This window comes from Manacus candei, unplaced genomic scaffold, assembly GCF_025592945.1.
Source record: "Manacus candei isolate 608988 ecotype Guabito, Panama unplaced genomic scaffold, ASM2559294v1 h1tg000057l, whole genome shotgun sequence".
NCBI classification, from domain to species: domain Eukaryota; kingdom Metazoa; phylum Chordata; class Aves; order Passeriformes; family Pipridae; genus Manacus; species Manacus candei.
In genome coordinates, this window is record NW_026138105.1 from 6,870,744 (window position 1) to 6,898,589 (window position 27,846).

At 42.6% G+C, this 27,846-nt stretch overlaps 1 protein-coding gene across 2 annotated transcripts; it reads right to left on the reverse strand.

Moving 5' to 3' along the window:
* Positions 1 to 914: 914 nt before the first annotated feature.
* On the reverse strand, positions 915 to 27,680 carry ZNF217 (zinc finger protein 217). Of its 2 annotated transcripts, none has more exons than XM_051803331.1 (6): positions 27,495 to 27,680; positions 12,515 to 14,305; positions 10,308 to 10,433; positions 7,910 to 9,502; positions 4,346 to 4,470; positions 915 to 3,042 (listed from the first exon to the last, which is right to left on the reverse strand). In XM_051803331.1, exons 2-5 carry the CDS (start codon positions 13,908 to 13,910, stop codon positions 4,361 to 4,363), a joined length of 3,225 nt encoding a protein of 1,074 aa, XP_051659291.1. In that variant the 5' UTR covers positions 13,911 to 14,305; positions 27,495 to 27,680; the 3' UTR covers positions 915 to 3,042; positions 4,346 to 4,360. The 2 variants fall into 2 exon arrangements, with proteins under 2 accessions (XP_051659291.1, XP_051659290.1); XM_051803330.1 differs by lacking the exon at positions 27,495 to 27,680 and adding an exon at positions 26,871 to 27,088.
* Between the last annotated feature and the right edge of the window lie 166 nt (positions 27,681 to 27,846).

The following is a 27,846-nucleotide window of genomic DNA, read 5'->3' on the forward strand; positions in this document are numbered from 1 at the left end:
CCCCCCAACCCTGTTGTCACCCAGCACCACACAGGCACCACAATTTCCCTGGTACATCCTGCTGCCCTCCAGCCCCAACAGCTGGAAGGTTTCATGCTCCCCAGTAGCACTGCTTTTACAGAAGCACTTAAGCCAAGAACCTGGGCCACCCTACTCCTCCAAACCTCACCAGAGCCAGCCCAGCTGAGCCCGTGGCTTAACAAGGCTGCGCTCACCCACTGAAATGGGGCTGATACCCACTGAAATGGGGCTGAGTCCCACTGAAATGGGGCTGATTCCCACTGAAATGGGGTTGATTCCCACTGGGGCTTCAGCTGGGGAGTTCCCTTTCTCCCCTAGATGAGTTGCCTTCGACAAGTCTTTCCCAGCTGCCTTCAGAGCTCAGAAGTGGGTTTTGAGATGTGGCCAGAGGTGTTGGGAAGGTCTGACACCTCAGGAGAGTTCCAGGGACACGACAGACCTAGAAATTTTTTTTGAAACATACTTGGTTTCAAAAACAATTGATAATTTAATACAATTCTGAAGTGTCACCAAAAAAAATACATATATATATATATATATATATATATATATATATATATATATATATGTATATACACACACACACACACGGTCCCCTGATAATGTTATTACCACAAAAAAATGCATCCAATAACTCAATTTCCTTTCTGAAGGAAAATAACTGAAAGAGAAGAAACCAAAGGTTTCTTCATTATTTAAAGTTTACCTCACAGATGGATTTTTCTGTGGAGTGGTTCAGTATTTTCATGTAACAACTGAACATGGCATGAATTTGGTTTGGGTTATTGGCAGCTTCTCCCTCTCCCCCCCACCAGAGCGAGTATGACAAAAGGTCAAGTGAATATGCAGTTCCAGGCAATTCCTTTCCAGCTTTAAAAGCAAGACACAGAAACCAGTTTTGCAAAACACCAAGTCTATATTTACATCCACATGTAATAATATACTCAACTAAAGTGAAATACATCATAAATTAAATGAGTATTGCGCGCCTACTGCTTGACAACTTCCGGTTCCAACAATTAAAATAGAACAAAATGGAATGAAATAAATACATTTTAAAAAAAAAATCAACAATTTGTACCTCTATATATGCACTGTTATTTCCAAAGACATACAAAACCAGTAGTATCCCAATAGTTAATACTGATGGGCAAAGTGTGTTCTGAAGCACAGGGTGGTGCTGCTGTGGAATAGAGTCTTCAGGTCTGTTTTTCCATTCCAACCCCAGAGATACCAAGATTTAAAAAAAAGCCTTGAAAAACTGTACCAGTATGAAGGGAGATTAAAAACAAACAAGCCTTAGGTCTGTTTGCTGAAACACGTTAAAACCCAGCCCTGCACAGAGGAACAACCTCAGACCCCCTGGCACAGGCAGGACAGGGACAGCCACGGATTCTATAAACTCATGGAGAGATCAGGCAAAAAAAATAGATCAACCATTTTCCAAGTGAATTCATCTTCAAAAAATAGGCTATAAAAGTGCAAAACTAGGAAAACAAAAATCTAGATTATGTACATATGGCTCAGCTTATGAACAGGAAAACAGGTCAATAGTGTACAATTTCCTGATACACAGCACTTCATTCCATTGCCAGTTCACAGAGACAGCAAAAATAGGTCCCATATCCAGGAACTAAGACAGACAACTGGAACATCTCAAGTTGCATAAGGCTTCTACATTTTTGCTATTTTACATTTGCTGTATGAGGGAAGAGAGCAAAACGAACAGTGCAAAATATTTTTTTTTTTGTTTTGTTTTACTAAAATATATGGAAGTCAAAGCCAGGTCCAGAAGGAGTTAACTCTTAACTACAGGTTTCATGAGGAGAAACTAGGAAAGCAAGTCAAAATATGCAACAGTTCTGCTTTACTGGCTGGTAACTGGCCATCTTCCCTTTACAAAATTTAAACTGCATGTGCATTAGAAAAAACTCTTGTTGTCTTCACAAAAAAATAAAAGGAGATATTCTCCCATTTACAGGTTATTTCTCACTCATTTTAAACACCCAGCAGATGCTAAAACTTGACATCAAGAAGCTTCCAAGCACAGTTAATAAGGCTCCACCAGAGCCACATCCCTTTTGAAGTCTGGAGATCCCATATTCATATTGCAAGTCCTGTTTGTGACTTTACAGCTTGGACAAAGGTGCAAAGTAGTTTTTTTCTCTAAAACTGTGTGTGGAGCTTAGTACAGAACTAAACCTCTGCAACACTCAGAGCAGTATGTTTCTCAAGCCAGTCCCAGGGATTTTCTGCTGCAAAGTTTTGGGAGAGACGTTTGAGAGGCTTCTCTGAAGAACAGCAGCCAATGCCAAGAGAATAATCCAACCACACTTCAGGAAATCCAAATGTCAAGTATTGCCTCATCCTTGCATTTAAAAACATGCTGGAAACAAGCCCAGAGGACCAGAGCCCTCCAGCACGTCGTGGTCCTCTCACACATAAGGCAGATCAGCACAATGTCAGCACCGTTGCTTTCGTGTTCACAACATTTATAAACTGGACAGTTTCAGACAGTTTATTTGGAAGTTGTTGTTAAAAAAAAGGAAACAAAACAAAACAAAAAAACTAACATAGTTCAACAGGGAAAAAAAAAAACCCAGATGAGAAACTTTCACTTTTATCAAAAAGGAGCATTAAGCCAACAGGATTTCATCTTCACTATTTACAGGTTACCTGAGGTGCAACAGTATATATTCTTTCAAAGAAAAACTCTTCAGCAGCGCTCAAGTATGTAAAAATATAGTTCCTACCTAATATTTGGTCAATTCATTCTAATGAAAAATACTCAAGAAGTCAATGTCAAGATATACATTCTCCACACACCTTCATAACCCAATTGTTTAGACTACTTTTTATGGCTATTTGGTACAAAATGTTAAAAGAACCGATATTATAAAACTGTAGTGTTTCTATATACAGTACAATCACAGCTTAGTTCAGTAGCTTTCACCATTTTCTCTTCCTCAGGGGATGAACTGCAGGTATAACTCCATAAAACATGCATTTGTGTCCTTAGGCCTGGGGGAAAAAGAGGGCAAAAAAAAATAAGTTTGTGGCACATAATTATAAAATAGTACAGCACATTTTCTCAAGGAGCAGCTTTAAAACATAAAGAGAATTTCTTCCACATTCTTGCTCAGTGTATTTAGGAATTGGTATTGCCATATAAGGTCTGCATATTTAATTTTCCAAATAAAAGCTGGCAATCAAGTCTACTTTGGAAGATACTCAGCCCCAAGTAGAGCTACAGGCATGAAATTGAGTTAACTTAAAACATCACAACTGGACACAAATGTGCTTAGTAGGGACAATAAATGCAGTGAGATTAGAAGAATATCAAGAAATAAAGCAAAGTACTTTAAAAACTGTCAACTAGATGTCAGATAGCTCTGTGCAGACATGTAAAATCTTTCCATAAAATAGTGTGTGCTGGTCCAGGTGCTACAGCATTCCAGACACAGCTCCTTAAATTTGAATGAGGAAAATTATCTGTAGCTCTAGGTTTGAAAAAGGCCCACAGATACATTTATTTATTTATACTCTTACAGAGCACTTGTCTCCTGAGCAGTGGAGGGGGTTGGTGAGTTCTCAGACAGGCACAGCACTGAGGAGTTGGAGCACAGGAATTCCCAGCACCAGGATAAAGCTTCTCATTGACCTCTTTCCCCCAGAGGCTACACCCACCCCTATGTCAAACAGAGGGAAAACTACTTGGAATAACCCCTCCAGTACAAAGAGAAACTGTGCAGGAGCTGTCAGGACACCCTCACCTCTCCATGGAGCAATCCCCCATGAGGTTGTGTTTGGGGCAGGGCTCAGGCCCCAGCAGGGGTAAAATGAGCAGTGTCTGCATTCTCAGGAAGGATTCACCTCCATTCTCAGGAAGGACCAACCCATAACCTCCCACAGGACTCAGCAACTGTGATCACAGGCACTTCCTCTCATTTCTAGTTCTCCACAACATGTTCTCCCACCCTCCAGGACTGACTTAATTTTGACTTTCTGACTAAACTTTGACTTAACTTTGAACACTTCCCACTGGTATTGTACCTAATTAATACGTTTATCTTGTTTTAGCCCTCCCATTTCTTTCCAAAAAGGAGCATCTACCTCCTTATTACACACACCATCACTACTATTCAAAACAACTCCTGCTGCTACACCAGCACTTGGTTGAATTTATAAGAACAAGGGAGTTTGTGTCTTTTCAGCTGCTGTGGTTCAGACTTTCACAACCTCTCATCAAGCTGTGCAGCACCTTTGATGCCACAAGAACACAAAGCAAGATTTGAGCAACAATTAGTTCAGAAGGTTTGTTTACCTTTTCTTGAAGGATTTAATTCTTCTTGTCACTGGGCCTGAAGTGTGAGTTCCCCACGAAGGGCTCGTAACTCCTCCTCTGCAGGAGGCTGCTGGGTAAGTGTTGGTAAGACACTGATCTCTTCCCTGGAAAAAAATAATTTAGAGGAATTAGAATTATTTCCTGCTAAAATGTCAGGTCTACATCAGCATCCAGGTTCCCAAAATACCACAGATGCCTCAACAAATCATCTCATCACCAGGCCTCAAGACATAGATATTCCCAGTCCTGATTAATGATTATGTGAAATTCACTGTCCAGAACAAATACAAGGAGAATGAAAAGTATTAATTTAACAACTTTGTGCTAAGCTTTATAAACATAATGTCCATCTCCAGATTTCATTCATTTTATTTGCAAGAAAGACATTGTTTTGCTTAACTCATCACAGCAGAGGCCTCACCTAAGGAGGTGTGAGTGCTGCAGGACATTCTTGTACCTTGATGGCTACAGATCCCGTGCCTGTATTGGTTTGAAAACTCAATTTTTGAATGAGTATTTGAGAGGAAAACTGAGGATACTTCATTGTTGCCATCACAGATTATATGGCACTTGTGACACTTTAAAGAGTGTTAATATACATTTTCTTGAAGCCCTTTGTTAAGCAATTTTCAGTCCAGTATACAGGTAGTTTCATGTTTATCTGAGACCATTAATTCAGATTTATAGATGTGAAATCAATGCCTGTTCCATATTAAGTCTTACTACCTCAAGCAAGCAGTCAAAAACACTTCATAAAACTAAGGAAAAAAGTCCAGAATCATTACTCCCACAGGATACAAAAAGCCCAACTGCCATCCATATTCCATGGAAGCTTTAAATGCAGCATTGGGAAAAAAAAAGCCAGCAAGCTTTAATTAAATTAAAATGGCAAAGCTAAATTAATATTTCAACAGAATCTAGGAAGCCATTGGAGTGTGTCACGAGCAATTGTCATTTAATTTGCAGCCTCTGCCAAATCAATCAGCCAACAGGTTATCCCTGATAACATGTTGCCATTGCAAAGGCAACTAATTTGAAAATAACACAAAGTGAGTGGTTTCAGAATGTTCCTGTCTCTTCAGGGCAACACGGGATGGCAGAGCTTACAAGCAATAAGGGAAGGCATCGTGCCTTAATCAAGTTTGCCAAGTGGAACATATTCTCATGACAACTTGATCCAGCATTTAACATGCGACATAACGTGTTCACGGGACCTAAAGAATGTTGCCATGAGGCACAGGGGCCCTTAGAAAAGGGGTTTGACATCGTGTTCTATAACATCACCAGAGTTCAATAAAAAGAGTGCAGAAAGCTGCAGGTCTGCACCTGCAGTGCTTTGCATGTGGTGTCTCACAGAACACAGCTCTGAGGAGCTGAAACTCTTGACAAACAGTTGTACTTTGGCTTTTGAACCAAAAATAAAGAGAATTTGCAGGAACTTTTATCATCAGTCTTCACCCACAATAAAACTCTAACACTGAGAGGTTTGCTGGCTGGTCCCCTGTACCCTCTCAACAACTGTCAAGGTTTAGGTTGGGTTCTTCTAGGCAGAATGGTTGGAAAACTAAGACATTAACCTCACAAACCTACACTTTTTTTCTCTGTTTTCATTATTTATATTTTTATTGTTTATATTTTATTTATATTTATTTACATCTTATTGGATAGGGCTTTTTATTGAAGTTGCTAAGAAACCCCATAGAGGGGGGGCTTGCTTTGCAAGTCTTTCAAATGTAGGTAACAGCCAAAAAAAGTTGCTTTCCTTCCTCCCTGTAACCAACAATGAAATCTTTCTTTCCATGACAACAACCTTTGTCAAATTAGTTGCAGGCACAGTTTTGAGAGCTTTAAGTAACAAGGAATAGTTCTTGACTCCAGGGTAGTTCTCCAGGCTTGCACTAAAGAGGAGGCAGAAAAGCCATGGAGGTTTCTCTGGCAGACAGGTGGAGCTTCCAAAAGGAGAACAAGGTGGATTCCAGTGAAGTCATTGTTTAAAAATAGTGTTGCATGAACTGCTGCTTCAGCAGCCTGGCCTGGCTGGGCCTGCTGACACAACAGGAGCATCTCCCATCCCCACACACGCTGCTGGCCCCCTCTGTTTCATCCTCTCTCATCACCAGCAACCAAAGCACAGCAGCACCATTTGTCCTCCTGCCATCCCTGGGCATTCTGTGCAAACCCAGAGCCCAGTTTACACCCCCACAGCAGCTGCTGGTCCAGCTCAGGGCACACAGACAATGCTCTTCACAAAATCAGCCCTTAACTCCACAGCTTCCTCAGTGAGCCAGCTGGGGTGTTGGCTTTCCCTCATCCACTCCCCACCCAGCCTGGAAACACAACTGGGACACTTTCCCTCATCCTTCCAGAACCCACTGGGCAAGCCTGGATATTTATATATAAATCTGATATATTTTTGAAGCCCTCAACCTTAAAACAAGCAAACAAAAACCAGAACAGAGTTAGCACATATATTTTTTTGCCCCATAACTAAATGTAGATTTAGTATTTTGCAGTTTGCTCTGACCTCAAGTAACACACCCCTGGCTTGTTACGAGCTCAGACTACTTCAGAAGAGTAACTTTACTGCTTCCAGAGAATGGGAGTATTCAGAGTTCAGGAACAGACTTTAAGACTACACAGCACACACACACACACTATTCATTTTTATAGTAGGATCTTCATTTCAAAATTCAAAGTCCTGTATTTGTAGCTAAGTCCATGCTGACCTCAGCTCCAAGTCATAAATACCACCTTCTAGAAATAGTCAGACAACTGCTTAAATATCACCCAGCACCTTTTAATCTTGGCCTCCTGCTAAGTTTTGAAAATGCTGACCGAGAACAAAACACAAAAAGCATGTATTTCATAGAAGTACCAAAGTTTTCCCAATACATCACAAATCATTTATCTCTGCTAGGCCCAGGATTTTCCACAGAGCATTACTACACCATAATTACAACAGCAGAAACCTGTTGTCCTGATTTAACAAAGTATTCTGTTCCTGCTAAAAACTAAACATTAAAAAACATCACTGAAGAACAGAAGTATAAGATTTAAATCATAGTTTTATGATCTGCAATACATCCTTTTCTGCTATTGAAGGGAACAATTGTCCATGACAGCTTTCTCTTTTTTTTTTTTTCTTTTTTTGTAAGAAGTTTTATTAATATTCCAGATGGTTCAAGACTTCTGGTACATTAAGCAGAAAGGCTCATTCCATATCCTGGATTAGTCGACATGTCTGGAGCACTCTGATGAGCAAACAATACATGTTTGCTATCAGAGCCCCATGGCAGGGGGGAGGAGGGAACCTGAGGAACTTCAAATCCCTCTTTAAAATTCATCCCTTCCTTGCCTAATTCCCCAAGCCAGGAGTTTGCTGAACCTGGATTTTAAATTTCAAGTCCGAGCACTGACTGGACTTAGTGGAACAGTGAGTACAGCTTTATTTTCTGTGCTTCAAGGTGGGTACAACACATTTACATTCCACTCCCCTCCCTCTGTACCAGTGCAGGACATTTAAGGAGGAAGGGGACACCGTACCTTCTCCTGTAGAGCTGGTCACTTGGCCATTGCTGGATCCACAGGAACTGTACAGTGCCCCAGAGCCATATGGCTCGTAAGGTTTGAGAGCAGTCAATGCACTGGGAGGATCAGCATCATCTGAATTCAGAAGCCCTTGTTTGGTTGGCAAAGCAGAGGGTGCAGGTTTGGTGCGAGGGTATTCCTGAGGTAGCAGATTTGCATATCTGTTTGCAACACGAAATCTGCTCATTTCGTATCTCATGTAATTGGCCATGGGAGAGTCCACGTGGTCAACAGCCACCAGGGTGGGTTTCACTCGTTTGGAAGAGGGTTCACCATAGTCTAGGTTCACATTGCTCCCAGATTTACTACAAAGATAGTCCCTTCCTCGATGACAAGCCCAGGCGGGTTCATTTAGGTGAGAGTCAAGAACCCCATTCATGCTGCTGCTTATCAGACCAGACTGAGTCACTGGGGCACCCAGAGCTTTTATCTTAGATTCAGACCTTTTTACTCTGTCCAGCACTGGAGAGATGCTGGGACTGGAGTGCACTTCTTGCTGAGGTTGTCTGTAGTTATTTGCCTGAGCTCCAATATTACTTGGCTGTTTATGAAACTTGAGGTTATTGGGGGCTGTGCTGCTCGACTCGGTCGCTGAGAAGAGAGGGGCTTTGTTCTGTGCAGGGGGACATTGTTTAGCTTTCCCTGTTTGCAATGGTTTCTGCTGTGTAGATGGGGAATTCTTATTTTTATTGGAAGGAGGAGACAGAGGAAGCACATCTTTGCCCAGCAGAGCTGGGGGACACCCCGTGCGCCGGGCCTTGGCCACGGCCTTCGTTCTGTAGCCGTTCTTGTTAACGGTGTCGGGGTTGTACTTGTGCATCAGCCTCTGGTGCATCATTAGGACTTCGGGGTAAAAAGTCCTGTAAGTACAGAAGGGGCAGGTACTGGGTGCTATCAGGCCTTTAGTTGCAACCACTGAACATTCTTGTGAAGTTTTGCTGGATAAGTCCAAGGGCTGCTCGTGACAGTTCGCGACAGGTTTGTGTTTGTAGCTCTTGGTGCACTCCTGCACATCATCCACATTTTTTCCACCAATAAAAGCACAGATATACTGGACATCATCTTCCTCTGATGCCACAGAAACCTTTCTCTCTCTTTTATGAGGAACATTAAGCTGAGCTTCCTTTGTTTCCTTCTCAGCCTTTAGTTTTTCCACATAAGCAGTGGGCACGTTCTCGGGTATTTGATTGGAATTGTTACAAAGAGAACCTTTGTTCGATTCCCTGGAATTGTTTTTGATTTTTAAAAAGACTGTGCTGCCTATTGCATTGCTCAAGGACAGAACTTCCTTTTGCTGCTTGGCAGGTGGGCAGCTCTCAGCATCTTTGGCACCATCAAAAAGCCTCTTCAGGTTTTTGGTTTCTTGAGCACCATCAGCAGCCAGCGAAAGCACCGTCTCCTGATTCCGTAATGAAACTTTGCTGTCACTTTTCACGTCTGCTGCACTGTCACCGTGCCTGTCCTTGTGATGTCTCTCTAAGTGATACCTCAGTGAAGTTTTCTGTGCTGCTGCATACTCACAGAATTCACATTTGTATGGTTTTTCACCTGAAACACAGTTTTATCAGTAAATAAATGTGACGTGATTTGAACACAATAAAACACACGGGAATAACGGAGACCCTAAAACAGTAAACCAGATTTTTCTCTCCCCTTCTGCAGCCCCAAACCCATTTAAATAACTTAAACAACATCTTTTTGCTCTGACTAACTACAGTGACATCTTCTGGCTGCAGTGGAGAGATGTTTCCCACACAGTTGGCCACGGATGGAGATGGGAGCTGACATGTTTGGCAGAGATAAGCAAGAAGTGTAACTGTGGGTCAACTCCAACAACTTGTAGCCCTTGATCATACCACAAGTGTGCTATTCAACAACACCAGTGCCACAGCTCACCTATAAATAGAGCTGCTTCCCCAGAAACAGGGACAGGCAGAAGTAAAAGAGTTTGCCTGGCCAGAGAAAATAAGGTGTTGAAAAGCAGGCTCAGCTTTTCACAGGTAGCAGCAGCTGGCAGACAAACAACTGAATACCTGGGAAATAGGTTCTTTTAAAAAATTAAAACCAAACCCAAAACTTGTTGCTACACTGCTAAAAGCAGAAAAAAATTTAAGTTTTAAAACGTATTGTGTTTTTAACAATACCTGATGCAACGAGTTCTATTCAAAAACATTTATACTTAGGTAAGCAATTAATTCTAAGACATTTTATTGCAATTATAATATTTTTTTAGCGTTGGAGAAGACCTCGTTTTTAATATCAATAATTTTAAAGCTAACTTCTGTTTTTCATTTTAAAAAAAGTGGATTCAGCAGGCTTCCTTCCCCTCCCACCAAGGAGAAGCCCCCATTACCTGTATGAGTTCTGAGATGAATGTTGAGGTAATAATTAGAGCGAAAATACTTTCCACAGTAGCTGCATTCTCTGGAGGTTCCAAGGGTTTTAACTTTTGTTCTTTCCAAACTATCTTCATTTTTATCTTTGGGAAAAAACATAGGTATATTATTAAGAGCAAATGCAGTCTTGTTTAAAACAATAACTATTTTAACTGGCTTTTTTAAGAAAAAGACCACAGAATTATGAACTGCTGTCAAATCCTATGGTCTACAAGTATCTTTTGTTCTCATCTCAAAGCACAAGAGTTAAAATGTTAAAAGTTTAAAAGTTCTGTTTGTGTCCAGGAGCTGTGGCTTGTGACTGAACTGAAGGAGCCCAGAGAACAAGATGCAAAACTGTGGCTCAAAGAAGAAAAAAAAGTTCCCTTTACTGACCTACAGGAACTTGATGGAGAATGGCCCATCTCAAAAACTCACACAGGTTATAAACTGCACCACTTTACTAAAAGGTGTGCTTGAATTAGTGTGAGAATCACGATTCTGAATAAAAATGTGCTCTGTGCACAATGGCCAAACACAAGGAGGTGTTTCGGGGAAGGGGGGCAAAGAAATAGATGTAATTTTGTATTAAATCTAATAGTAATATTATTTCTGTGCTAATCAGCGGTGTATCTCTATAATAGCATCTTTAGATTTGATGAGCAATCTTTCCCTAGAAACATTAATGCTAAAGCTTGGAGAAATATAGACAGGGCAGTGGCCCGGGTGGACACGTGTATTCCAGGAACAAATCCAGGGATGGCCAGGTGGTTCCACTCGAGTGCAGCTGCAGCAGGTGCCACTGGAGGGCGGCAGGGACAGGGAAATGGGAGAGAAGAGCTCTCCCAACACCACTGAGCAACGAGACTCTGCTGGCAGGTTCAGTAAAAACAGAGACAACTTCAGCTAAACACCCAAGTCCAACCGGAAACCAGGAGAAGGAAGGAGACCTTTGGCTTGACTAAGACTGCAGCCGCTTAACAGATCGAGGTTAAAACAGTTCTTTGAGGTTCCTAAGTGTTGGAAAGGTTCTCTAGTGGAAATGCTCCTTTATTTGGCTCAGCTGTGGCTAAGCCGAGCTGTAGCTGAGTTAAACAAACACATCATGTCTCAATAGCTGTGACTCAGCACCCTCACACCGAAATCTGCTGTGCTTTAGGATAAGACGCCGAGAAACAAAACAAGCACGTTAGCATTAGGTAATAATTCCATTCCTTTGTTACTGGAGGCAAAATAAAGGGTTGCACATTACCAGAAATGGAAAAGTCAGCCCTGTGTGTGTGCCAGGACATTCTGTACGTCGTGTCTTTCCTTGAGATTATGCAAGTGTCTGTTCTTTAAATGCCGACTCGGAGCATGTCACACACAGGAATGTGAGATTAGCTGCAATCTTTGCTATCCCTTTCTGTCCCCAGACAGGCAATCTTTTTCAATTAAGGAATCATTCAGTATCACGTGCTTTTCCAAGACACTGTGACATGCAGAATTAATCCTGGGTAATGTACAGATGGAGCCTATCCACTCTGTCAGCAACCCTTCAAGGAGGAGGACTTAAATATATACCTTACACACATGTCCACATATTAACAGCCTGCACGTCCTTGCACAATGGATTTAAACTTGCTGGCTCTGACATTAAGGCTTTAAAGCTACTTCTGTTCAAAACAAACGCAGAACTTGCAGTTTGACAGAAAAAGTTTTAAATTATTCTTTGCTTCTCGGGGTCTTAAAACCTGCTGGAATCGAGCACTGAACATTTTCTGCCCTTACGAGATGCAGGGGGAAAAAAAAAGGAATTGCAATAATTTCTTCAGAAATACTCTGGGTAAAGAAGGGATATGCAACACTCCAGTAAAGAGAGAGAGAAGGGGTGATTAAACAGATTAGACTTTTCCTACACTGATTGTTATCAAGGCTATTTCAGTGATTCCAGTAACTCATAACTGGAGGAAAGCCCAACAAAACTTTGAAGACCTCAAAAATGGCAGCATCCAAACCTTTCCTTTCCCTGTCATTTTTCTCTTTTCCCTTTCCCCCCACCATAACATTTCTCATCTGGTTTTTTAACATTTCCTACCAAGTTCTGACCAGATAACAAAGACACAATGCATTCTTTGGCTCTGAGGAGCTGCTAAACAATTCAACATCAGCTACTTCAGACTCAAGTGCTCCAAACTCTCCTCACCTAGATGAATTGTTTCTGAGAGCCCGTCTTCAGATCCATCTTCGGAGCCTCCTTCCATTCGCTCTCCTGCTCCGTTTTCCTCCAGGTTTGCAATTATATCAGCACAGAACGTCCTGGAAGCAGCTGAAGTCTCTCCCTCAGCCCTCCTGTCCCTCTTGTGCACCCTGGAATGAAGGACTAGCTGGTGGTATGTTCTGAAGGCTTTCCCACACTCGGAGCAGTGTGTTGGTTTCTCTTTGTTCTGGGATGATTTAGAATCCATCTCCATAGAAGGCACTTCACCACCTGGATGTTTCAGTTTGTCTTGGGTTAAGTTACCATTCCCTGCGTAACTGTTTTTATTTACTTTTGACTTCCCTGTAGTTTCAGCCTGGCTACCTTTATTTGCATTCCAAATTTCACAGAGTTCTTCTTTATCAGAAGATGACTCATCATTGTCTGTACTTCCTTCTTGCCCCGGTTCTTTCACTTGGCCGTGGCCAACTGCAATTTTCCCTTTGGTAGCCAGCTGCCACGCTTGGTACGTGGTGAAAGGATCCAGCTCAGCAATCCATTTGGCAGGTTTCTGCAGTTTGTCCTTATCTGGAACTGAATTTGGTCTCAAGTTCAAGAACTGGAAAAATTCCTGGTGTTGAGATGTTTCTTCTGCATTCACTTCAGCAGTCACTTGGGGGCTTTCACCGTTGGCTACTGATTCTTTGGTGTGCACTTTGCTGTGCTCAATTAGAGTCTCTTTATTGTGAAATAGGAAACCACAAACCATACAAATTTTGTAAGGTGACGTTACATTTTCAGTTACATGCTCCTGCACCACCTCATTTATTGTTACGGGGCCTTCAGAACCTTGTTGGTGTTTGTTCCTTGAGCCAGGCTTTCCAGTGTGCGTCCTCATGTGATTTTTGAGGAACCAGGGCTCTTTGAATCTTCGTCCACAAACGTTACACCAGTACGTGAAAGAGTCTTTATGCTTTTTCATGTGTGCCTCAATGTCAAAAGCTTTGTCAAACGTCTGCCCACAAACCTTACAGCTGAGTTCTTCGCTGTCCTGCTCATTGTTTGGTGAAGGCAGGTTGGTTCTTACCTGACACTTATCCAGAGGACTGAGATACTCTGCCTCAATCCTCAGGACAGCCGGCTCACACAGCGTGGGCCTGTGCTGGGTTAAAACGTGCTTCCCGAGCTCCTCAGGGTGTTTGAAGGTCTCATCACAGAACATGCAGTCCAGGGGCATGCAGCCCTCAGCCTGCATGAGGAACTTCTCCTGCAAGCTTTTGTAGGAAATGGTGTTTGTCCCTTTTATTGTCATGGAGGCGTCGCTGTTGTCCATCTGTGCCCCCACGGTACTGGCTATTCCATCCGGCCCTTCCATGTATGCCAGGAGGGGCTGGGTGGGCATGATTCCTCCCTTCTCTGCCCTCTTACATGTCTCACTGGAAGGCTGCAGTTCTTTGGGAGTGCTCACTGATCACTATAAGGACACTTGTAGAGTTCTCCAACATGTGCTTACAAGTCTGCTGAGCTGGAAAACCTCCGCCAGGAAAAGGTGTGTTTTTTTCCACGAGCAAAAAATTATTCTCTTTCAGCTTTATGTGCTTTCACACATCACTGCAAGTGCATCCGTGGGGTCATTCAGTGATGGAATGAGGTTTTTTTATTGAGTTGCTTCTTCAGATTTTTCAAGTTTACAGATACAGTCAGTTGCACTTAGTTTTGTTGCACAAACATTTCAAATAGTTGCATTGGGCAAAAGACACTCAAGGCCAAGTTCAGTGCCACAAAGAACTCCAGCACCTGAAAAGAGAGAAAAGAGTCAGTCAGACTTTTCCAAGGAGAAGGATTGTGTCCCAAATAATGAAAACAAGAGGGCTGAGAACTACCAAGTGCTTTTGAACACAGGAGGCATATTTTTAAGAGTCAAAGAGGGACAGCTAAAAGGCACTATGGTCACTTTTCTACCTTCCACACTTGACCATCCCTCTGTTCCATGAGCGGGGTTTTTGCGTCACAACTGCTACAGAACAGCAATACTTTGTCTCTTCTAAACCTGTTCCAACCCAGTTATATAAAGCTGCTGAAACCATATTTCAATACACTCCTGAATTCACAACAAGCAAACATAGCAAGTCCAAGTAACCTTTCCTTGAACTGGTGAAACCACCGTAAAACTTCGCTTGTTTGTTCTTTAAAGGCTGTTGAGCAAAGGACTTTTTTTTTTTTTTTTTTTTTTAAGACCAGACAGCTTGGAATCAGCTTTTACAGTTCTGGAACACAGGAAGTGTCAGCACAAATCTTTGTATTAAGGACTATTCACTAGTACCACTCTCAGAGCTTTTCCTATCACCCACAAATTTACAGTGTCAGTTTGGGGCTGGTACAACTGGAACATCTCAAAGTCTGATATAAACTGATACAATTTCTTGAACAGTATATTAATATTTAAATCACACAAGAAGCCAACTACTACGTTTTTAAAAGAAAACTCCTCTACTTTCAAATTGCACACAACAAAAAAGGTGCTTAATTCATTTTCCTCACAAGGGAAAGATTCCACAAGACTAAAAAGGGTTATAATGTAGTTAATCACAACTCCAATTTAAATCTCCAAGTCTACTAAAGTTATAATGTCTGCTACCAGCAACTCACCACTCTGGGCTGACAAATTATAGTTGTTTGGAGTTCAGGACTCCACTTGATCAAATTTCTGGATGAAGGAAAAGTCTAGCAAACTAATACAAGACTAATACAAATTGAAGAAGAATCACTCAGAGACAAGACACATTTCCAGATAAATGAATATCTAATGAAAAGAATGAATTCAAAATCTGACTCAAACTTTCAAAAGTATCTCCTAAGAGCCAGTGATCACATGACTTGAATTAATATGCCCCAAAACAGGAGGAAATTATTGTTGCCAGTTGCTTGTCTTCTATTTTTCTGTATCTCCAGAGCTTACAAGTGTCTTTCCTGCCCAGTCCTCCAACTCAGGTTTAAACAATGAGCACATTCCCCTAAGAGGGAACAAGCCCCTGACAGGCTGGTGCCAACAGAACCTGGATTTTCTTTTCTAACTACACCCTTTCTCCCCATTTTCAGGTTTATCACTGCCATGATTAACACCTCCTCCTTGCATCATGACTCAAAAATCTCCTGTAACAGGCAGGTTCAGGCTGTAGGGTGACACTTCTACTGCAGCCTTTGCCTTTGTCCCTTCCCTACTCACTTCTGACTTTCATTCTCTCCCTTATAGGCAGCTGGAGAAACTATAACCAAAGTTTGAAGCTGAAGTATTCAAAAAGCTTTCCCTTTTGTAAAACAGAAGGAAAAAACATATCAAAGGGTGCTGGTTAGCATGTTTTACTTCAAGTTTCAACTTGCCTTTTTGTTCTATTTCTACTGTAGTTTTAAGAGGTATTTTTTTTACCCAACAGGATAACATGCTGCAGCAAAGCTCAGTGACTATCTGCCTGAAAATAATTTTGTTTCAAACCAAAAAAAGAAAAAAAGAAAAAAAAATCCAGGCAAGATAAAAAAAAATGGAACAAGCTTAGAGTCAACTGCATTTTCTTTCCAAGCCACAGGGAAGCGCTCTGCAAGAATAGCTGTAAGAATCATCCCACAAAAATGCCTACAAGAGGCATTTCTGGAGCATGAGGGCAGATCCAAAGGCCAGTGCCTAATGTCCCAAATAGAATTGCTGGAATTTGTCATCCACTACTTCCTTAAAACTGTCTACAAACACAGAAAAAGCCAATTAGGGTTGATTACGCTCCCACTTTGCTACACTACAATATCCACACAACAGAGAAACGAGAATTAAGTCACTGCAGAGAGGAAACAGATTTCAAAAGCAGCAAAATCCACACTTAGTGCCTTGTTCTCCACAGTATTCTGGGATGAGGTGAGGGAGAACAGAGCTCCCTCTAACAGGGACCACCACACCCAGCTCTACTCAAACCCAGCCTGGGATGATACAAACACCGAGAGCCACGTCCTTCAAGATTTATTAGAACTTAAGGGGCAGGTACAGATCACATCTAGGGAAGGCCCCAGGTTGGTCACTGGTGTGTGAAAAACACACCTCAATCAATAATGTTTTCTCTGGTAAGTCCTTTAAAAATGGGTCTGTTTCAACCTCAGCTGTAAAAAATTAAACCTGTCCTCAGAGTGTACAATGAACATGGGCCATGAGAGGAGTTCCACAGGAGTCTGGGTCCCGTTTCATTGGGCATCAACAGGTTTGAACAAGCCCCTTGGAGACTTCTTCCATGGTCACAGCACTTTGCAGCCCCTCCACCAAGCTGTGTTGGTTGCTCAGTGCTTTCCAAGCTTTTAATAGAGGCTCTGAACACTTCTGAAGAACCAGCCACAGCTCATCCTCTAGGCAGCACTGCAAAGCAGAGCAAGATATTCCTGTTTTTGGAATCTCAAATGCCTATGTGCAGTTCAGGCAACCATTGCTCTTGGATATACAGGAGACAGTACCCATAGAGGGGGAAAAAGACTGCAGGTAGCATTTCTGAAGGAAACTGCAGATGCAACTAGACAGAATTATATTTAAACTGAGAGGAAAAGAGAACAAAACTACTGGAGTCAGGAGGTGAGTTAGAAAGCTGTAGTCTTACTCTTGTATCTGGTGATTACACATCTCACTCTGATTAGGTACATGGCTTTTACAAGCAGGCAGGATTTTAGGCTCTTGTTGTTTAGACAAGCCAACACACGCTGGAACTGCAACCCAAATATCTACACCAGGATTTTATCCATTAGTAACAAACCTTTCTTCCTGCTGAAGATAATGTGCCTTGGATTTGAGGACCAAAAATGCTGATTAATCACATTCCTGTTATTCAAAACCCTGTAGGCAGCCGGAAAACTGTCCAGAGTTGCCTCAATTGTTGCTTCCTTGGGAAAGTGGACAACGTGTGGGTTTGACCAACACTGTCTGTGGCTGGAGGTCTGTGCATGAGCTCCACAAAAAACACACAGTACCTGGGTTTCTGCTGTCATCTTTCACTTTCAGAAGACCAAAGAACAGACACCCACCAGAATCAGAGATATGAGGAGGAAAGGAGCAGAACAAAACAGGAAATCCTTCCTTCCAACAGCTGAAAAGCCGTAACTTTGCTCCAGATGAACTCAAGGTTAAAAATAAAGAATGACTTGTCCCTCCTCACTAGAAAACTTGAGTTCTGCCTTCCCTGCCCTATAAATGTCACCATGGACCTCACAGCCCAATCCAAGGCCCACAGGCTCCAGGGGCTGCTCCAACACTTTGAGCGGGGCAGGAAGAACCTGCCAGGACTTTTCCTGGCGTGGTCCATCCAGAAGTGACAAATTCCTCTGAGTTCCAGGATGCCACTTATTGTACTTCGCCATTCCAACAGTGCAGAGCCTGAGCATTCAGCAAACTTCAGTTCAACCTGAGTCATATTTGGCTATAGGGCCTTTAGCCAAGTATTTCAGCAGGTTCACAGTGATGCCCATTGCATTTATAAACACCACAAAATGTGTATAAATAAAGACTCCACTGGACAGATGAGAACATCTTGTTTTCACTGCACTTGCCACACAACCCAAGAACCACACCAAAAACCTGCTGCATATAAATGGATTATTAAAACAGAGAAAATTTTAATTAAGTGCCTGTAGAGAAATTTCATTTCTTTTTATTAAGTTACACAACCAAAGACAACATATTACAATCTCAAAGATTTCTTTGGGAAATGACCTATCAGGAGTAATTTTATTGCATTTCTACTTCCTGCATTTCAAAATTTCCATGAATATGTAATAAAAACTCTCGACACACCTTTCAGAGAATAGCAAAGTCTAACCATTGAATTTCCCATTTTAAACATTACAGAGCACTGGGAACGAAAGTTGCATTCCAAGTCTCAGGAAAAATATCTATTCCTTGCTACTCCTGTGCTGGCAAAACTATTGTTAAACTGTAAAAAGCAATGGGGAACAATTACAGAAGTTAAAGTCATTGCTGCAACACTTTCTGAGAAACAGAAGTGAGAAAACTACTCGAGTTACAGCCAAATTCAGGACACTTGGTTACTGCTCTGCACTGGCAGACACAGCCTCAGACACAACCACCTCACAAACTCGGAGATTCTCAAATTCAAGGCCAGCAGCAAAGATATTGTTCAACAGATGACCAGTTTCTTTCAGCTGCTGCAGATCAACCACCTTAATTTTCACTGTGTCTATCAGACTTGAGAAACTTTCATGTAACTCTCAACTCAACTTAAAAAAACAAACAAAACCAAAAACAAAACAACAACAAAAAAAACCCTTCAGCTTTCCTCACGTTTCAAGAAGTTTCAGGATATTAAGAGTCATTTTACACAAAATGTTCTTTTCTCTTGGTATGTTTATAGCCCAGAACATGTTGCTGGTAAATGGATTTTACACTGCTGATTGCTTAATGGAAATTACAAGTTAAACACCTTTTTTTTTTTCTCGTTTCAATCTACAAGTTTTGCCTTTTCAGAATAGTTGTTCCAGTTCTACCTGCGGAACACAACAAATTTGTTTTATTTAACATGACCTTTTCGTCATTGAGACCACAAATAAAAGCTACCTTCTGAATATTATCTGTATTGTCTGGGCACAGCTGTATTGAGGTATAACACTGATCACAGGCAGAGGAGCTCATGCATAACTAAATACATAAATAAATCCTCAAATAAAACCTGAGCTGAGACTGAATTTATTGAGAGCATTTCTTTTTAATATACATTTATATCACTGCATTAAGCTAAGTTGCACCACACCTGGCACACACAAAGACATCAGCAGAAAATACCATCCCTAAACAGTTGATAGGAACATCCAAGAGCTCCAAACTTTTGGGATGGCACCTCCAGTGCCCTGGGCTGTGTTTGCAGAACCCACCAGTGACACCAGCCCTGTCCACAAGCTCCCACACTTACAAAGTGAAGCCAAGTGTTATTGGGAGTTTCTGATTTACCACTTGCTCCAACACACGAGTCAGATTTCCAAAATCCACAGGGAGGAATTCCAGGTTTGTCTCTCCAGGCACCAGGGGTTCATGGCAACCACTGAACTTCCTCTCTGCGTTTCAGAAGAACAGTGTGGATGTCACACCTCGGGCCATCAGGTGTTTTCCCTTGTGAGACAGAAATGCCTTTTCTCCCCCAGTTTAAGGGAAGGACAGTCCCTAAAGCCAGGGAAGATGATGCAGTATTTGCTACATAGGATGTGACCTTATTTCTGACAAAGTACACGACTGAAATGACAACACTGGGAAGTTGTAAAAGCCTGCCCAGATAAAACCCGATTTTGCAGAGCAGCACAGAACCAATAACTCCTCATCACTGGCTGTTCCACTGCTTTCTAGGGAGGGGAAGAGCTATCCCCTTCCACCTTTTAACAGGGGATCATTTCACACAACTTCCTAGTGTGTTCTCTGCTAATGGAGGAGCACGTGAGTAAAACACCTTTAGCTGCTTCTCATCCTCACCGAGGCTTTTACACCAACTGCTCAAGTACAGAACTGTTTTTAAATACTTTACCAGTTCAGCCTGATAAAGAACCAACACTTGTAAAGGAAATGGAGATCTAGGGGGAGGAAGGGGAGGAAGAGAGTTGTTTGTTTCAGTTGCAGGAAAGATCAAAATGAAGATGTTCAGGTTGAAAAGAGAACATAAAAGATGACCCTAAATTGGAATTTCCACTCCCTAAATCTGCAAATTTAAGTCCCCCTCGTTAGTCTTCATCCTTCAGGCTTGAAGATTTCAAAGTTATCCTAAACTTAAACTCTTAGGGGGGGTTTTCATGGCTTATCGTTTTTATCCTCTCTAAGAGAGCAGCTCAGTTACAGTCCCTTCTAACAACACTACAGAGATTCCCAACACAGTGACACCAAGACAATTCACAAAACCAGACACACATCCAGAATTCAAGAATGTTATTATCCAGGCATTTCTGCACACGCACTTCAGAAAGATTTTGGGTGGAAAGCTCTTTTACAGTCAGATAAAAGAGACACACATGCGAGTCCAGCAAACAGGATTTTAATCACCAGTGGAAAATAACTAGTAGTTAATAATGAACAATATTAGGAAAACTCCCTCCCCCCATCTCAGACATCTATACTAATAAAAACAAAGGATATCCTCTCTCTGAGAAACCTTTTCCTGTGGAGTCCCTTTTTCTTTAAGGCTATATGTCTACCAGTGTTTTGGCAGAGGATGGATGAGCTCAATGTGTCTCCTCAGTGAACTGAAAGCCTCTTCTATCAAAAGATGTAATTAGTCCTTTTAAAGCAGGGAACATATAAGCTTGCATCATTTTGCACATGTTTTTCCTCCACTGAGCAAGAGCAAATATAAAAGAGACTAATTCTTGGCATTAAAGGAGGAAGTGCTACAAATAAGTATTGACTTTTAAAGTTCAGAAGGACTGCTCTAACTGCCAGATTTTTTTCCTTTTTTTTCCCTGGGATTAGGAGAGAATTTCTCAGGAGCCACAGAACCAAAGTGTACTTTAGACAAGGTGAAGTGGCCAATACCTGTTGTAGAAAGGCTGAAAGACACAGGAGTGATCCTATTTGAAATAAGTCTGGGCCACATTTCACCACTGCTACAGGATGATGCAACTTCATTAAATCAAGAAGTTACATGCACTTAAACTGGCAGTGACCCCTTACCTTACAAAACAGTTTACTGTTCTCTCCACAGCAGGTAAAGGCTCTCTGTGGAATGAGTGATACATTTTTATTGTTGAGTCAGTCTCACCTTACCTAGACAGCCTCATGTGTTTAGTCTTGGTTTTCATTTAAAAGGAGATATTTTCAGAGACCTTAAAAGGAAATTGGACTTTTTTACTTCTTGGTAGAAGGATGTAAGGTCTCTCCAGTAGCCACAACTCCAAAGAAGTGGTAAATTCAGTTTACCAAATTAGACTTAATTCCTTATTGCTCAAGAGCCAGGAGTTCCTCCAGAGCAATTATGGACAAGTTGCATCCCTTTGGGCAGCAGAGGTGAAATAACAGGAAAAGAGATTGTTTTACTATTCCTGTATTTGAGACAAGTGGTCACTTCCAAAGAGTTCCCTTTGTTAAGGTCATAAATCTGCCCCACTGCTCTCACCTGGTTTCAGCTCTGAATCCAACTCTCACCCAACACACTCAAACCACTGCACAGTGGCAGGAGAAGCAGCAATGTCTGGTTCCTCTTCTCTGCAGAGCACTTGGAAGTGGCCACTTTCAAACACATCCACAATTAGGGATTTGCAAAAGTCACTCTTGGAAGATGGAAAAAGGTACCCGACCCAGGGAAAAGGCATTCACTTGTACTCCAGTCATCCTGGACTAGCATCTGAAGGTACTAAAATATAAAAGTGATAGAAACAGACACTTCCAACAGCTGCCTCCTTTCTCCCATGCAGGTGGGAGATCTCCCAGAGACCCACAAATAAACCTCTCTAATTACCCAGCCCTGCAGTCTCTCACCCCAGAGGGCTGCAGGGATGTATGAGATCATGTATCCAGCATCCTGGGCTTCACAGGGCCAAAGAAAGGAGAGGCAGCACCCACAACAAACTGACCTCAACAGGCAGAGTCATGTACCAATTCTTTAAGCATAAGAAAAGGTTAGAAAGGAACAGGAAAATTAAACTGTGATTTGGGCTTCTCTGGACCACTTTACACCCATTTTCCTTACAATGTACTCAACATCAGCCTTTGGTGTACATTGAATTTTCTTCCTCCCGAGTGGCAAAAGAGAGAAGAGGCTGACAGAACCCCCAAGGTTTCACCCCACCAGTTCTCAACTATCACAATAAAGTATAAAAACAATACAAGATCCCTCCTGTAGCTCATGTCAGAGGCAAACTGTACTGCCTTTACTCCACCGAGAAATGCCCCCGTACCTATTGCACATAAACAAACTCAGACTTTGATACTTTTAGTTACATAAAATCTTCAGCACATAGAAAATCACTACCCAGTCAATTATTCACTTCTACTTGGATGGTGTTCTGCTCAAATCTTGAAGTCACACTGATCTACATAGATTTCCCAGCATATTCTGACCACATTTCCTCTTGTACTTTCTTTTGAAATCCTCAAGGCAGCCTGATAACCAGTTCCATCCCCTGCAATAAACTGAAGGCATTGTCTTTCCAAACAAGTGTGGCACCTATATTTTTGATTTCAAACTCATTTTTTCCCAGTACATAAGTTCTTTTACTTTGAAATTGAAAGTCTGCTCTTATCACGCCACTTAACTTGCTGCCCCCCTTATAAAAAAAAAATGAGGAAGAATCAAAAGCTAGATTTATGATAAGCTATAAACTATGCTCTGACCAAAGTCATGTGGTTATAACAGTAGAAGTTTGAATATATTTTCCCCAGTGACGTACGCCCACGTTTGGCATAAACAAGTTTCATCAGCAACAAAAGGCGATTATTTGGCAATTTCACTGAAAAAAAACCAAAAGTTGATCGCTAAAAGCAAATTATTTTGAGAGAGCAGCTTTCTCTCTAGAGGTGCACAAAAACCTAGGGAAGGCTAGGCTGAGAAAGTGTGCTTGGGGTTTTTTAATCCTCTAATGCAACATTGTATTGAGACTCTCACGTAGTTGGTCATATCCTTTTCCTTACTTTTGTGTTCAGCTGCAAATCTCTCGTGGTATGAGTCACATCTCCCTCACAGCACACATACAGTAGTCAGCAGAATCCCCTGAGCACGCTCAGGCACCAGGAAGAAAAACTTTTTTGTTCCTAAAGTCACCTTAAGAAGGGAGGGGGGGAAGGTGTCACGGGTCAGCAGAAACGCCCCAAAGAGCGGTTGGAAAGGAGCGCAAGTTATGAGATGTGGAAAGAGGATCTGCCTGGAACGCTGAGGCTCCAAAGGCACAGCCCCACAAACAAGAGGCTGAGCTGGCACATGGCAGCCCCGCTGCAACCCAAAGGCACCGGCCGGCTATATTTAAAGACAATACCTCAACGGTTAAGTATTACAGCGTTTTAAGTGAGATAAATAAGCATAAGACACAGGCAAATATCCTCGGTTATTTAATCATCCTGAAAGCAGCGTGGAAGTGTGAGGGGGAGTTCAAAGGTCAAACTCTTCTTTCAGCTTCTTGCAAAGAAAAGAAAGCTCAGCCCATTTTACCTTGGGGAAGGGGGGGCTGCTCCTTCCATATGCCAGCATTTCATAACACAGGAAAGAGGGAGTGCATTTACATACCCACTGTATGGAATCCTTTACCAGGACAATGGATTCCAAATCAAGGTTCAGGTTAGAAAAGAGCTGGGACAACAAAAAGTCCCCAAGAACAAAGGGAAGTTAAAATGTACTTAACGTTTCCCCCAGAGCTTCTTAATTGCAAACTCTCGGATTTTTTGTAACTAAAAGTTTACTGTAATCACTCTTTTGAAAGTCTAAGTGAAACCCACAGTTCCCTTTTAAAATTATTTTCCCCTGATCGCAGTAATTACTTAGCACTTTGTATAAAATATGCTATCAATCTATCAACATAGTTCTAAATGAAAACATAAGAGAAGATATTTCTGAAGATTAGAAAAAAGTGCTCAAAAAAGGAATGTTTTTGAGTGTGATCTAATGAAAGGGGAAACTAGAATCAAGTAACCTTTTGTGTAAGACAGTCTGATAAAAAGGTGCTAAAGTTTATTATTTTCCTCTTTCTACCCCCCACCCTAAATCTTGCTCTCCCCACCCCTACACCAAAAGAAAGCAAACCCAAAAAAACATTATTCACTTAAAGACAAAAAAAGAAATCCTCTAATGCAAAGCCTGGAAGCCATTCTCTAAAGACTACTTAATGTGAAACTTTGTTTACAAGATACAAATATAGCCTCCTTACCACACTCAAAACCAGAAAACATCCACTTATTTAAAGAAATGCTTTTTCTATTTAGATCAACAAGGACGTAGGTATTCATTTTAATTTTAAATTCGGCCCCAACAGTGCCATATGAATGTTTTAAACTCATCTATGATATGCACTGTTTGAGAATGTTTAAACAAAGGAAGTAGGAAAAGCCTTAAAATACACAGCAAAACTTAATGGCTTCAATTTTTAAATATATACTGATTGCAGCATGGCAAAATCATTCTCTTATGCTCACAGTCAGCCTTCAGAAAGAATAAGTGCAGTCAGCGGAGTAATTTGTCCCACTGGAAATTCTGTATAAAACATCTACCTAAAATAAACAAGGTTCGCAGCAAGAATCGTCAGTTGCCATTAAGGACACACCTTAAAGTTCTTACCACACAGTAACTAAACAAGTACAAACTAGTGGTGACTGTTTGCTACTTTTGTCTTAAAAGTTAATGAGATCAATTCACTGCTCAGTATCAGACCGTCAGATCATTTTCTTCAAAATGCGAAGAGACAAACAAGCCCCCAGCGCGAACATCCAGTGTTGACTGGTTGATGTGTTATCAGCCTGAGGTTCTTGGGAAGGCGACTGGAAATATTCGCATTTAAACCTGACACCACGTAATGCTAAAAAGGTAAAATGCTGAACTGCTCAGAATCTGGAGCTCTGGTACTGGAAGGCAGCTGTTGTTCCCCTGCCTTTTCTTTTGTTGTGCTTAATCTCATGTCAAGTCATTCAACCAACTCCAAAGCGATGAAGACATAATTGAACAACCTTAACTAAAAACTGATCTACTGTTCCTAAATAGCCATATATGCCGTTGAGAGATTTCAAAGAAAGAAAGAAAAAAAAGCAAACATATGAAAAAGAATCCATAGAATTTACATCAGCAACTCTGGTGCATGCAGAAGAGTTGCTTGGCTGGAGGCCAAGCCAATCAATAATCACTGTAATAGCCGCGGTTCTAAAGTTATTTGTTTTTCATATTCATCATCCCAGCAAACTTAAAAGGCAAAACTTGAAAACTCAGACACTGATTTCAAGAACGAGCTGCGAGATCTATAACCCAAGTATTTTGCACAGCATTACAATATTGCTCATTAAAAAAACATGTTGCAGAAAGATCAGTGATCACAAAGCCACATTCCTGCTACAGATCTTAAAATATTGACTCAGTTACAGAACTAGTAAAGGGGAAGAAAAAAAAAAAACCCTCCTCCACCCTCTCCCTCTTCCCTCCCCCTCTGCCAAAGAATGCAGTTTATCCTACTTATTTGCAACTGTCCTTTTCTATTATCCAAGGAAACGCTGAAACCTCAGTGTGGACATCACAAATTAAAGTCTTAGTCGTATTCCCAAACCTACAGTTAATAAGAGCTCCTAAGAGCAATAAAACATGGCGTTAAAGCATTTGCAAGCCATTGTCATAGCCCTGTGCTCTTATACCTTTGCAGACACAGAACCAGCCCCCAACCAAGCCTGTGAGCACTGGTCAGCAAGTCAATGCCTGCTATTCAACTTGTAGTTAGGCGTTTTATTTCTGTGTCTTCCAGATCATATCACTCCTGCATTTCACGGCCTAATAAAATGTGAAGAATGATATGCTCCCTCTCTCCCCCCTCTGCATCTGAAACTGCGTTATTTCCCTCTCTTCTTTCTCACATATTCTTACAAAAACTTCCCTTTTCACATACTTCTATAAGAAAATATTTCACTGCAGCTACACTTCAGTTCCCATTTCTATTTTCGATTTTCACTAGATTCTTCTGCTCCTGCCTCCCCCTCAAACCCACTGGTAGAAACTGATGTAGTTTTAAAGCTCTCAAGGTCATTTCAAAAATCAAAAAAAAAAAATGTTGCCATAAAAAAAAAACCTTTAAACACGCAAACCCCCCAAACTAAACCCTTTTCACATTCAAACGCCTTTCATCAGCAGATCAATAACCCAACATAAAGATTTTTGTTCCCCTCCACTTCAAAACTATTACACTTCAATTCAAATACTTACAGGGAGTCACACAGCACATTTTATGGGATGGTTCATTAGAGAACATACAGACCTTACTTGGCTGCAGGTTTTCTGTGTGAGGAACAAACAAACAAACAAAAAAAAATCCTCACACCCCAAAACACAAAGTCCAGGGGGTATCACGGAACAGGAATGAAATCCAATCTCTGGATATTCTAGAATTTTATTGTCCTCGCCTGGCAACCTCTTTTGTTGTTCAAGAAGTCAGTTGAGGCTTATTTATTTATTTTCTAAACTTCCTATTCCTCTTTAAAAAAAAAAAAAAAAAAAAAGAAGAAGAAAGAGAGAAACACGATGCTAAAGAAACGATCACGAGAAGAAATGATCGGGAAGGGTTCGGTCTTCAGAAGACAAAGGTAAATGAAACAAAAACTGGCAAAACGGATCAATAAACTTTTCATTAACAACCCCCCCCCTCCTCCTCCTCCGCCCCATGAGCCACTTACTACAAATCCTTCTTCCAGGAACATCTTTGACTCACAAAGAAATAAAGTCTCTCCTCGCTCCGCACACCCCCGACCCCGGCGGAAAATCCCCCCCAGACCCGGCGGGGCTCGGGGGGGGCCCGGGCGACCCCCCAGGTGTGGGGCGGGAGCTGCTCGGGGGTGCGGGGCGGGGGCCAGCGGCGGCACCGGCCGAGGGACAGCGGGGCTGGGGCGGGAGGGAGCGGGGGCCGGGCCGGGGCCGCCCCGCCCGCCCGGCCGGGGAGGGGGCGGCGGGAGGGGCCGGTACCTGCGGCCGGGCGGGGCCAGCGCCGGGCACACCTGGGCACGGAGCCGCCGTGCCCCGAGCCCCGCACCTGCCCTGCGCCTCCTCCTGCTCCCGCTCCGACCCCCGGCGCCGGCTCAGGGGCGCCCCGAGCCCCCGGTTCCTCACAGGCTGTGCGCCCCAAACCCCCTCACGCACCCGGCCGGCAGCGGCCCCCCCCGCCGCGCTGCCTCGCACCGCCGGCCCCTCACGGCAGGGGCCGCCCGCGGGACGGGGCTGCGGCTCGCCCGGGTGCCCCTGAGGGGGTGTGTGGGTGGGGGGTGATGAGGGGCCCCCCGCAGGTGCCCCCGGCGCGGCCTCACCTGCGGCGGTGCCCGCCCGGCGGAGCGGGGGGGCCGAGCGGGGCCGGAGCGCGGGCAATGTTTGTAAACGGCCCCGCCGCGGCTGTTGCTCGGGGAGCGCGAGGACATGCCCCCGCCGCTGGGGACACGCCCACCGGGCTGGGGACACGCCCCCTCCCGTGGACACGCCCCCGAACCTGGACATCCCCGTTGTTGGCCACGCCCCATTGTGGCCACACCCCTTGCCCGATTCGCTCTCTGATTGGCCTCACCTCTGTTGGCCACGCCCCCCACCTCGGTCGTGCCCTTCTGGACACGCCCCTCCGACCACGCCCCTGCCGCCTCAGCCCCTTTTAGGACGAGGAGCAATGGC

Coding starts and splice junctions, on each gene's coding strand:
- ZNF217 (XM_051803331.1), bottom strand. CDS start 13,910: ATGCCCACCCAGCCCCTCCTGGCATACATGGAAGGGCCGGATGGAATA. Junction 9,503..10,307: donor TCATCTCAGAACTCATACAG/GTAATGGGGGCT, acceptor ACTGTGTTTCAG/GTGAAAAACCATACAAATGT. Junction 4,471..7,909: donor GACCAGCTCTACAGGAGAAG/GTACGGTGTCCC, acceptor ATTTTTTTCCAG/GGAAGAGATCAGTGTCTTAC.